Source organism: Lathyrus oleraceus, chromosome 6, assembly GCF_024323335.1.
Source record: "Lathyrus oleraceus cultivar Zhongwan6 chromosome 6, CAAS_Psat_ZW6_1.0, whole genome shotgun sequence".
NCBI classification, from domain to species: domain Eukaryota; kingdom Viridiplantae; phylum Streptophyta; class Magnoliopsida; order Fabales; family Fabaceae; genus Lathyrus; species Lathyrus oleraceus.
In genome coordinates, this window is record NC_066584.1 from 69048491 (window position 1) to 69061053 (window position 12563).

General features: G+C 31.3%; 1 protein-coding gene and 1 long non-coding RNA gene across 2 annotated transcripts; one reads left to right on the forward strand and one right to left on the reverse strand.

Annotated features, from left to right (window-relative positions):
* Positions 1 to 1889: 1889 nt before the first annotated feature.
* LOC127092878 (uncharacterized) lies at positions 1890 to 4633 on the reverse strand. The gene is made up of 7 exons (XM_051031771.1): positions 4469 to 4633; positions 4270 to 4364; positions 3663 to 3763; positions 2906 to 2975; positions 2559 to 2586; positions 2410 to 2470; positions 1890 to 2267 (listed from the first exon to the last, which is right to left on the reverse strand). The coding sequence occupies exons 1-7, from the start codon at positions 4479 to 4481 to the stop codon at positions 2162 to 2164; spliced, it is 474 nt and encodes a 157-aa protein (XP_050887728.1). The 5' UTR covers positions 4482 to 4633; the 3' UTR covers positions 1890 to 2161.
* A 4102-nt stretch (positions 4634 to 8735) lies between these two features.
* Positions 8736 to 10271, forward strand: LOC127093585 (uncharacterized). Its single transcript, XR_007792587.1, has 4 exons — positions 8736 to 9026; positions 9167 to 9267; positions 9757 to 9818; positions 10033 to 10271. It is a non-coding gene; the product is annotated as an uncharacterized LOC127093585 (long non-coding RNA).
* The last annotated feature ends 2292 nt before the right edge of the window (positions 10272 to 12563 follow it).

Genomic DNA, 12563 nt, shown 5'->3' on the forward strand with positions numbered 1-12563 from the left:
ACTTGATATACAATCAGTGGTGCATACAGAATACAATGCAAATAGACTCTTTTAAGACATATAGATTTCTAAGATATACAAGGATAAAAAATCCTAAGTTCAGCTTATGCTTTAATGCTGACAAAGTAACTTCTCTTTGAGTGTCAATTGGTGTATCTTTCTTCAAGTCTTCAGCTCTTTAAATAGAGAAGAAAATAGTCGTTGAAGATTCATCACAATATAGTACTTTGAGAAGCTTCAAAATAGACGTTGGGATGTTTCACCAAATAGTTAAGGTTGGTGAAGGCTAGTTTGAAAATCCCTTGGTACAAAAGAAATTATCAGTTGTATCTCATCATACTCTATGAAGAAAATAGAGCTTAGGTCTTCACGTGACAAAGTAGACTCAGAGGTTGATAATGACCTATTAGAGTCACCTTGGTCATTGCACTTTGAATGACTCAGGTTCTGATCATCAGAAGCAGACTTCTTCAAAGTCTGGCCTTTAGAGGCTGACTCATTCAGACTTTGACCTTCAAACGTTGAACTCTTCATAAGTTGATTTCTTTAGAGTCTGGTCTTCAGCTTCTGATCCATCCGATTTTTGGTATTTCAACTTCTCTTTGTATGTTCATAGGTAGAACCAATACTTGAATTATATATGAAATTTTAGTCTATGATCTTGCACACTTGAACAAACACTAGTATACCCAATTGTCCTTTAAATACTTTGTTATCATCAAAACCATAGAGATATGGGACAAACTAATTTTGTTCCAACTGACTACAACCACAATAATATTGGTCTAGAAGAAAGAAGTGAAAGTACACACAACACATGCACTACCTAGCGAAACTACAACCACAATAATATTGGTCTAGAAGAAAGAAGTGAAAGTACACACAACACATGCACTACCTAGCGAATCTGTGTACAAGTACGAAACCAGATAACAAAAAAGATGTTGTGTGGATCTTCACAATCTTAAATAATGACGAATGAACTGACCATCAACATGAACCAACAACTCCCTGCGAGAAATCAAAGCAAATATAAAATCTCTTTCAAATCAAACAAGCACAAATCGTAACGAACCATAGCTGAGAAAACATAAGTCCAACAAGATAATGACAAGACAGTGAAACAGAACAAATAAATTATTAATGGTGTCAAGCCAAACACCTTGAAAGTTACATACGCCTTGAAAGTTGCATAGAAACTTACACGTTTTTAGACCAAAACAGAACCATCATTCTATCGGAGTAGATCAAAACAGTCAGTCGGAGAACCACCTTAAATTTGTGTGGCGGCACCGAAGACAAAATGGAGAAAAATCTATGACTAACAAGAGGGTGGTGGAGAGGAAAGAACTCATCACACTTGCAAGAAGGAAGACAACGTGTTAACACATAAAGTTTGGATTTTGAAGGAGAAAAATAAAGGATGGCAGCTAGGTTGAAGAAAAGGCAGAAGAGACATAACAGAGCATTTACATGCTTAAAGGACTTGTTGTCGCAGTTTGAAATCGAAAAGGTCTCATTATTGTTAATTCACTATAAATCAAACTAACTTTTTAATCATTCAACTAATCATCACAATAATTGAATATACTCAACAAAAGAAATCGTGAAATCGATATTTTTATATTTCTGTGATATAACCATGGACTTGCAGTTGTATCACCACAATTGGTAGTGGAAGCCACTGGAAGGGGAAAAAAGAGGAACTCAACATTCTGCTGCTCTTCATCTTGAACATATATGAGGTGACCCATCTCTACAGAGAGATGGAGAAATTGAAATAAGGCCTCTACAAAGAAAAGTGAAAACAATTTATGATGTCTGAGGAAAATCAAAGGACAAGTATAAATGGTACTCCCTCAATCTAGATACCCACCACAAACAATAGATAACATAAACTTCTAGAAGTTGGTAATCAAACTTAGTTTTGAACAGGTTTACAATAACAAATCTAATGAAACAATCAATCACTTAGCCTGCCCACAAAAATTTGCATAAGGCCTAGAGAGTTCAATTAAGTACAAAATCCACAACATCTAGAACTAGACAAATATATACATGAAATGAGGAATTGCAGAGAACCAGTGCCCTATCCGATGCAGGTTTTTCCAGGCTCTTACATTCCACAAGGTTTAACAGAAAGTTGCATCGGCATGTTCAATCATAATGTCATGTCAGGATCATCTTCGTAATCAAAATCTTGTTCACTTGACACCCTTGCTCTCTTCGCATCTCTTGGTGCACCCCTTCCTTTCTTCGGTTTACCCCTATGATGACATGACAAATTTTTAGATTACGCAGCATACATTCTTTACATGTTTGACAAGATTTGTGAAACAAATTTCAATAAACAAAGCAGTTATTTAATTTAAAAACATTAAGGCGGAGACACATTAGTTGAGTGCTTACTGTCCATTTGCATAAATTGTCCCGCCTTTTGAACGACCAGGACCAAAATCCGATCTCCCGTCTGAGATAAACGGAAATACATTATGTAATTAGTAGCCAAAGAAAAACATGCAAGAAAAGTCATTGAAATTTTGCTAATAGGATCTCACCATCTCGTCCAGCCGCAAGCTCTTCTGCCTACAATAAAAAGATGAAGATCATCTCAGAATTCAGAAATAACCTTGCTGAGATAAGATTCCACACTTGATATATGGACTATAATTAAACATAATTGACAATAAAAGGCTTAAAAGGATGAATCATTTTATGGGATCAACTACACAGAACAACCATTTGATCGAAGAGCCTAGGAGGAAATTATAAACTGCAGTTATTGTCTTATATTCAGAAAAAATAAGCCTCGAGGTTGGACATTAGTTATTACTTGGTTCTCACTAGTGGACATTATTTATTTTTATCTATTTACGGTTGGAAGCCCTGAAAATCAGAAACACACCGCTGGCGAGGACACTGAAGATAATGAAAAGAGCCTATCTTCAGGCTGAAACTTTCTAGACCGCTTCAAGCTGCCAAGAAAACAAAATCAACAATGTCATATAAACCATGAATAACAAATGGTGTGTCAGTATTTTAAGCAATCATATTCCCCATCTAAAACCTTAGTAAGATTCAATTGCAAATGCATCTAGCCATGTCCCAGTACAGCATCACCGTGTGTAGCATTTTTTTAGCAATCAATATAAGTAAATAAAGCCTATGATTTTGCTTTTCCCGACCATAAACTATTCAAAATTATGGAAAACCTGGCCAAATATCTAATAAATATGATTTGCGATTAGGTAAAATAACAAGCCAGGTGCCTAATACATATGATTTGTGATCAAATATAACAGATCATACAAGTATGATACTACCTTCCTATTTGCCTTAGATAATCAGAATTCAGAACTTTACACCTCTGAAAAAAGGTGTGTCCGTGTCGGACACATGCACTGGCATTTGTGATTATGTTTAATTTATTCATTTTTTCAAATTATTACCGGTATCGCCGTGTCAGTGTCGGGGTCGTGTTTGGGGTGTCCGTGCTTCATCCGGACAGAAACTATTATCGTATTTCTTCTAAGGAGAAATTAAATATATTACATAAACTACCAAGTTCTGAAAGAGCAGGTAATTTGAGCATGAGAATTCTTGGAAAGAAGAAAACTATCAATGTTTCAGTCCAAAAGAAAGAAGGCGAAAGAGATTCATACAATGCAGTGTTCTTTGATGAAGATAGGAATCCTTCAAATCCCTTTAATACATTGCCACACTGTCCAGGATCCTGTAAATAACTTGTCTCCATATCATAAACCTGCGTCAAGGACAAAAGTTTGGCTACTGCTTGCTATAAACCATAAAGAATATTCTTCACTGCATGCCCCAATCAACAAGAAACCTCAGAAATCAATGTATCATGTAAAATCATGAGGCCAAAGAACAATAAACTACCAATACAATCCAGAGGTGTTACATGAACATGACATACTGAGCAAGCTCTGTAGCAATAACACCTCTGAAAAAATGTGTGTGCACACTTGCAATTCCGTTCAATTTTTTTCAAATTATTAGTGAGCTCGAAGTGTCATGTCGGTGTTGTGTCCGGTGTCCAACTTAAGGTTAGACTATAGTTTTCTCAATTATCCTATTGCATTGACAATTGGATTAAGGTAAAATTAAAATTAAATTGAAGTAATTCTACATAATAAATTCCAAATATATTTTGAAAAAAAAATCAATCATTTATAGAATAGTCAAAGATAGTTTCTGCGGGTTTTGAAGAAATGAACAAAACCCAGATGCGAATATAGAAAAAGCTACCTGCTTTTCAATACTGCGAAGCTCTTCGTGAAGCTTGGCTCTCTTACTAAGCAAGGAAGCCAACATAGCTGACGGATTCACCGTACCCTTTTGCCCTAAAACAACATCATCATCAAAGGTTACGAATTGCAGCACCATTTTGGATTATATTTTCAATTAATAAATAAATTACAAGCTAACAATAATTAAGGGTTATAACCTTCGGAATCCATTTTCGCGGAACGATTTATTAGAAGATTCGATCAAAGAAAAACCCTAAATCCCCAATTTTATTCCAGTTTCTCTCTGTTTGTTTCACGCGCATTCGATTTCAGTTTTTTCTCAATCAAAACTGCGTCGTTTTGATGTCGCACAGAACACACGTGTTTCTAGTCTTTTTATATTGTGTATCAAAATTAAGAGTATTATTATATGATTACTATAGTATCTAAATGTATTAAAATTGCAAATAAGGTTTAATATGGATTAAGAGATTAAAAAAAAAGTTGAATATCATTTAAAAGATTAAAAAGATGATTTTTTTTAAAATATATATATTTAATATATTAAAAACATAAACAATTATTTTTTAAAAAAATATTATGTATTTAATATTATGAACATAAATTTTTTTATTAGATATTTTAACTAAAGGCGCATACTCGTTAGCATAATCTTAAATCTTTTAGTGTTGTTTTAGTCATTTTAATTCTTAAATCTCTTTTATTAATCACTTTGATTTTGATTTTTAATCCTGGAAAGTCTTCTTAAATAATTAATTTAATTTATAAAATTTAAAACAAAAGATACACTTTATGATGTATTTGTAACTTTGGATTAAAAAGATTATATATCATATTAAACATTCGAATTCAACGGCTAATCTAATATATGTATGTTAAAATCGAATCTACTATTAATTTAAGTGTGAAGTATCAAGTACTTTAGATGAATCTCCAACTCTCATATAAGAAAAATGAGCGATCTCAAAAAGATCAATATGTTTTTTCCTTATTAAATGACACATTTATAAAATATTTAGTTTTGTTGTTTTTATACATTTATATCATCCTTTTTATTATTAAAATAATATATTTTAAAATTAACATATTATTTTATATTTTTAATTTTCACTTTTTTACTTCTGTTTCTTTCTCTTCACTATCCATCTCTTGTATGTTTTTCCTCTGCCTTCTCTATTTCCCTACTTCCTAATTTTTCTTCTTCCATACAATCTCATTGAAAAAATTATTCTTTTACACCTTTCCACACACAATTTATAAAGAATGTTGCATTTTAAAATGTAAATTTTAATTTATTCATTTTCTGAACTTTTTTTTCCCGTATTTCATTAATATTTATTTGTTGATTTTTATAGATCTGAACTATATTAAGATGAAACAAAAATTTCCAGATCTGAAATAAGATCATATAAAATCAAAACCTCAACCTTTACAATTTTTGTTCCATCAAAACCATGTAAGAAAAAAACCTTTAAGCTCTTTGTTCCATTTCATTAATATTTATTTGCTGACTTTAATGCTTTTTTTCTTCAAATTGTGTTACTATGATACGAAACGACTTCCGATGAATCGAAACCATCGGAATCAACGGATCTGAAATCAAAACCACCAGATTTGAAATCAAAACAACCAGATCTAATATCAAAATCACATGATCTAAAATCAACCCTCATCTTCTTCATACTTACAATATTTGTCTATTCACTCTTGTCATTGTTGTTTTACATATTTTGTTGTGCTACAAGGTTAGGTTTTCTATTTTCGATTTTATTGTGTTCAAGGTCAAACTGTGAGCAATATGTGTGTGTTGCAATGCTGAAACTTTGATGTTGCGGTTTTCGATTCTTCACCTTTTGTATTTTTCAGATTTCACCATCTTCTTCTTTCAAATTTCACCTTGCTCAACTTTTATTTTTTTTATATTGCGGTTTTTCGCCCTCATTTAAAATTAATTTGTATTTTTTCACTTTATAAAGTCTTTTGTAAGCGTGCAGTTATTTTTTTTATAACTGGATAACCAATCCAATGAGTTATTTGTTGAATAAATTGATATGTAAAAATTAATTTATATTTGTGTTAGCAACTATAGAATCTAGATCCTAATTATTCAACATTAATCTTTACCTTAAAAGTTGAAATTCATGTTTGAGATTTTTACTTTCTTATATGTATTGAATAGGATTATGAAATGGAACAATAAAAGGAGGGTATCAAAATTCAAGATTACTAAAAATTGTCCCTGATAAACAACTAATCATACCCAATTGATTTTGTTTTCTGTATTTTTCTATTTGGGATCTTTGATTTCTAATCTTTTGATTTATTATTTTAGAAGGTATTTGGATGGATTTGATTTATATATTATTTTTCTCAATCTAAAAAGGATTCACCTTAGAGTGGAGTAAATTGATGAATATTATGTGTATTTTTTTCCCGATTTGGCTTCCAAATTACAGAAGAATAACATATTTAAATTAGAATGGAGCAAAGAAAGCTGGAAAAAAAATAGATTTAAATTAGAGTGGAGTAAAACATGCTGGAAAAAAATGAAGAGGACGGTCAAGGTAAGACTTCATCACCAGGAAGAAAATTATCATCTATTCTCTCGGTTTAAGAAAACACCCAAGGGATAAACAAATTCAGCGTACATACTTCGAGTCTTGGCAATTGCAACTTTTGTTTTTTTTTCTTTAAAAGTGTCAATTTTCTTATTATTTATTATCATAAACGAATGCATAAAATATCCAATATTTGATCTTCCCAAAGATTCAGTGAAACGAGGATCCAACATTTGTTCTTCACCTGTAGTGATGACGATGAATCAGATTCAATTTTTTTAATATATTTTTACTTTAATATTATGTGTAAATAATGTAATATTTTGCGTAACTAATGTAATTTGTAAATAATTTAATTTAATATTTTGTGTTAACAATGTAATTTGTATTTAAAAAGAATCCCCTCGGTTTTGGGCATAAACCGAGAGGTATGTGGCGCTAGTTATGAAATTATAAAAAAGGTTGTTGTTGGGGGTCGAACCATTGACTATTTCAACTATCCCCTCATTTATTCCAGAACCGAGAGGTAAAATGGCAACTTTTCACGACGTCATTTGTTACCTCACTTGTATCGCCGTGGTAAAATCTCTTTCGCACTCGAGGTAACATGTGTTTTTTTTTGTAGTAGTGGAACGATATTATTTGGTTAACCCCTTTACCGAGGTGGCTCATTCTAACCTTTGCGACATAGATTTCGGACCTCTTTATCAATGTTCGAACAATTTTTCCATGTTCTAGCACCAAAACCATTTATTGGCAGACGCTGGGTTTTATGTCTATATATTGGATGGCTCGTCCCTATAAGAAACCTATATAATGAGGAAATTAGTAGCCTTTCTCGAATACTTGGGCTTCTGGGAGAATCTTGCGTACAGGGTCTCTTGTCAGTCTAATCGTGGAAGTTCATGATTCTCCAAATTGAGTCATTATAGAAATTACCCTATGTTTGTTGTTGGACACAACTAGAGGGAGCCTTGTTACTAGGCCCATTGTCGAGGAGGCTCACGAGTAAGGATTGTTTACTTAAATTGGATGCTCGATCAAGACTTATGTATGCATGTATATTGAATCCCTCCTACAACCACATCTTCTCTATTTTCAATCTAAGTTTCTTGAAAAGCTCCACGTAAATGATGTCAGAAGAGCTCCCCCGCCAATGAGGATCTTGGATACATCAAAATTGCAAATAAATTTTTGGGAAAGGCTAATTAATGTCCCGTGAGCATGGATTAAGAGATTAAAAAAAAGTTGAGTATCATTTAAAAGATTAAAAAGATATTTTTTTAAATATGTGTATTTAATATATTGAAAATATAAATAATCAATTTTTAAAAGAAATATTATATATATTCTGAACATAAATTTTTTTATTAGATATTTTTAACTAGAGTGGACACTCTTAGCACAATCCTAAGTTTTTTAGTGTTGTTTTAATCATTTTAATTATAAATCTCTTTTATTAATCACTTTGACTTTGATTTTTAATCATGGAATGTCTTCTTAAATAATTAATTTAATTTATAAAATTTAAAACAAAAGATACACTTAACTTTGAATTAAAAAGATTATATATCATATTAAACATTTGAATTCAACGTCTAATCTAATATATGTATGTTAAAATCGAATCTACTATTAATTTAAGTGTGAAGTATCTAGTAGTTCAATATTTTAGGTGAGCCTCCAAACTATCATATAAGAAAAATGAGTGCTCTCAAAAAGATCAATATGTCTTTTCCTTATTAAATGACACGGTTTATAAAATATTGATTTTTGTTGTATTTATACACTTATATTATCCTTTTTACTATTAAAATAATACATTTTCAAATTAATGTATTATTTTATATTTTAATTTTCTCATTTTTCACTTCTGTTTCTCTCTCTTCACTATCCATCTCTTGTACGTTTCTCCTCTGCCCCCTGCTTCCTAATTCTTCTTTTTTCATACAACCTCATTGAAAAAGTGGTTCTTTTACACCTTTCCACACACAATTTATGAAAAATGTTGCATTTTAAAATGCAACCTTTAATGTATTCATTTTTTGAACTTTTTTTTCCGCATTTCATTAATATTTATTTGTTGATTTTTGCATATCTTAACTATATTAAGATGAAACAAAAACTTCCAGATCTGAAATAAGATTATGTAAAATCAAAACCTCAACCTCTACGATTTTTGCTCCATCAAAACCATGTAAGAAAAAAATCTTTAAGCTCTTTGTTCCATTTCATTAATATTTATTTGCTGACTTTAATGTTTTTTTTTTCAAATTGTGTTACTGTGATCTGAAACGACTTCCGACAAATCTGAAATCGAAACCATCGGAATCAAAGGATCTGAAATCAAAACCACCAGATTTGAAATCAAAACAACCAGATCTAATATCAAAAGCACACGATCTAAAATCAACACTCATCTTCTTCATACTTACAAGGTTTTTCTATTCACTCTTATCATTGTTGTTTTACATATTTTGTTGTGTTACAAGGTTATATTTTTTATTTTTGATTTTATTGTGTTCAAGATCAAACTGTGAGCAATATGTGTGTGTTGCAATGCTGAAACTTTGATGTTGCGGCTTTCGATTCTTCACCTTTTGTGTTTTTCAGATTTCACCATCTTCTTCTTTCAAATTTCACCTTGCTCAACTTTTGTTTTTTTGATGTTGCGGTTTTTCACCCTCATTTAAAATAAATCTGTAGTTTTTTCACTTTATAAAGTCTTTTGTAAGCGCGCAGTTGTTTTTTGATAACCGGATAATCAACCCAATGAGTTATTTGTTGAATAAATTGATATGTAAAAATTAATTTATATTTGTGTTAGCAACTATAGAATCTAGATCCTAACTATTCAACATTAATCTTTATCTTAAAAGTTAAAATTCATGTTTGAGATTTTTACTTTCTTATATGTATTGAATAAGATTATGAAATGGAACAATAGAAGGAGGGTATCAAAATTCAAGAGTACTAAAAATTGTCCCTGGTAAGCAACTAATCATACCCTATTGATTTTGTTTTCTGTATTTTTCTATTTGGGATCATTGATTTCTAATCTTTTGATTTATTGTGTTAGAAAGTATTTGGATGGATTTGATTTATATATAATTTTTCTCAATCTAAAAAGGATTCACCTTAGAGTGGAGTAAATTGATGAATATTATGTGTATTTTTTTCCCGATTTGGCTTCCAAATTACAGAAGAATAACATATTTAAATTAGAATGGAGCAAAGAAAGCTGGAAAAAAAAACACATTTAAATTAGAGTGGAGTAAAGCATGCTGGAAAAAAATGAAGAGGACGGTCGAGATAAGACTTCATCACCTAGAAGAAAATTATCATTTATTCTCTCGGTTTAAGAAAAAACTCGAGGGATAAACTAATTCAGTGTACATGCTTCGAGTGTCAGCAATTGCAGCTTTTGTTTTTTTTCTTTAAAAATGACAATTTTCTTATCATTTAATTTTATATTTTATTATTAGATATTATATTCCCTCGGTTTCTCAAATAACCGAGGGGTATCATAAACATATTTTACTATAAAATGATTCCTTCACTAAGTTTTATCCTAAACCTAACTCACAAGTTCAGTAGTTCCATACTCTTAAACATCATTTTGTCTGATGGGTTGCAAGACATATTTTTTTTGTTATGTGTTGTTGTTCTTCTTACTTCAACATTTAACAAATCATTTTTTTGTTCTTGCAATTTATCTCACGTAATAGTGTTGTTGTTGTTCTTCACGTCAATGTTTAATGAAATAACTTTCTAATATTGTTAATCAAATAAAACTTTATATCTCAGATATTGATTTCTTCTGTTGACAACATTGAGAACTTTATTTTTAATTATATTGCAACACACAAAGATACTGGTGAACGGTAAAAAAAATAAAAAAGGAAACAATACATGTTACTTCAATTTTTTTCATTCACCATTTTTTTTTGCAATATAAGTCATCTATTACCTTAATTCTTTTAGAAACCGAGGTTTAAACTAAAGGGAAAATATACGCGTGTTTATTGAATTTATTCGCAATCCTTAAACAAATCTTTATCGTCCATTTAGTGAGTATCAACGCTTAAGACACTACCATTAGTGATCTGCGTGAAACCTAAAATATAGAAGGCTCGTGCCATATTAAAAGCATTCTAAATATAAAAAATTGATCATGAATGTATTTGTCATGAAAACATTGAAACTTATTTGTTTTATATCATAAACATTGAAATATTGTTCCCTATGATGGATTGTAAGAGCAGAAAAATGATTGGGTTTAAGGATCAAATATTTTGGATTAAAGTTTTTGTTCTTAAATAATCATATAACTGAATATTTATTTTATTTATCTAACCCTTTTTTTATATCAGAAACGAATGCACAAAATATCCAATATTTAATCTTCCTAAAGATTCAGTGAAATGAGGATCCAACATTTGTTCTTCACCTGTAGTAATGACGATGAATCATATTCAATTTTTTATATATATTTTTACTTTAATATTATGTGTAAACAATGTAATATTTTGCGTAAATAATATAATTTGTAAAGAATTTAATTTAATATTTTGTGTTAATAATGAAATTTGTATTTTAAAAAAAATCTCCTCGGTTTTAGGCATAAACCGAGAGGTATGTGGCGCTAGTTATGAAATTATAAAAAAGGTTGTTGTTAGGGGTCGAACCATTGACTATTTCAACTATCCCCTAAGTTATTCCAAAACCGAGAGGTAAAATGGCAACTTTTTTATGACACTATTTGTTACCTCACTTGTATCGCCGTAGTAAAATCTCTTTCGCGCCCGAGGTAACATGTGTTTTTTTGTAGTAGTGGAATGATATTATTTGGCTAACCCTTTTACCGAGGTGGCTCATTCTAACCTTTGCGACATAGATTTCAGACCTCCTTATCAATGTTCAGACAATTTTTCCATGTTCTAGCACCAAAACCATTTATTGGCTGACGTTGGGTTTTATGTCTATATATTGGATGGCTCGTCCCTATAAGAAGCCTATATAACGAGGAAATTAGTAGCCTTTCTCGAAGACTTGGGCTTCTGGGAGAATCTTGCGTACAGGGTCCCTTGCCAGTCTAATCGTGGAAGTTCATGATTCTTCAAATTGAGTCATTGTAGAAATTACCCTATGTTTGTCGTTGGACACAACTAGAGGGAGCATTGTTACTAGTTCCATTGTCGATGAGGCTCATGATTAAGGGTTGTTTACTTAAATTGGATGCTTGATCACGACTTATGTGTGCATGTATATTGAATCCCTCCTACAACCACATCTTCTCTATTTTCAATCTAATTTTCTCGAAAAGCTCCACGTAAATGATGTCATAAGAGCTCCCCCGCCAATGAGGATCTTGGATACATCAAAATTGGCCATTGTTTCCATTATTACCGAGGGAAAATATCATTTAGGATTTTGTCCACCTTTTCGCTATCTTGGAACCCGACGATTGGCCTTTCTGGCTTTTTGTCAAAGGTCGTTCCTCTTTCTTTGCTGATTGTCATTAACTCGAAATTCCTCCTCCTCATAACCCCCTTGGACAAATTTTTGGATCTATAGAGACCTCATTTGATGGAAGTTATGTATTATCTTTTCCCTTTCAATCTTCTTCTTATCCATTTCCATTATCTTTCTTCCATTTGTACCTATTTACAACATCAATAGTTTTCTTGAGGGAAAACTTCTCCGATCAAGAGGACTATTTCTTCTTTGGTGA

Bases quoted from the DNA above. Each gene is read 5' to 3' on its own strand.
- LOC127092878 (XM_051031771.1), bottom strand. The intron at 3,764-4,269 runs GTAGCTTTTTCT...TCCTTGACGCAG, and splicing joins TTCGCAGTATTGAAAAGCAG to GTTTATGATATGGAGACAAG. The intron at 2,976-3,662 runs GTATGAATCTCT...TTTTCTTGGCAG, and splicing joins TCATCAAAGAACACTGCATT to CTTGAAGCGGTCTAGAAAGT.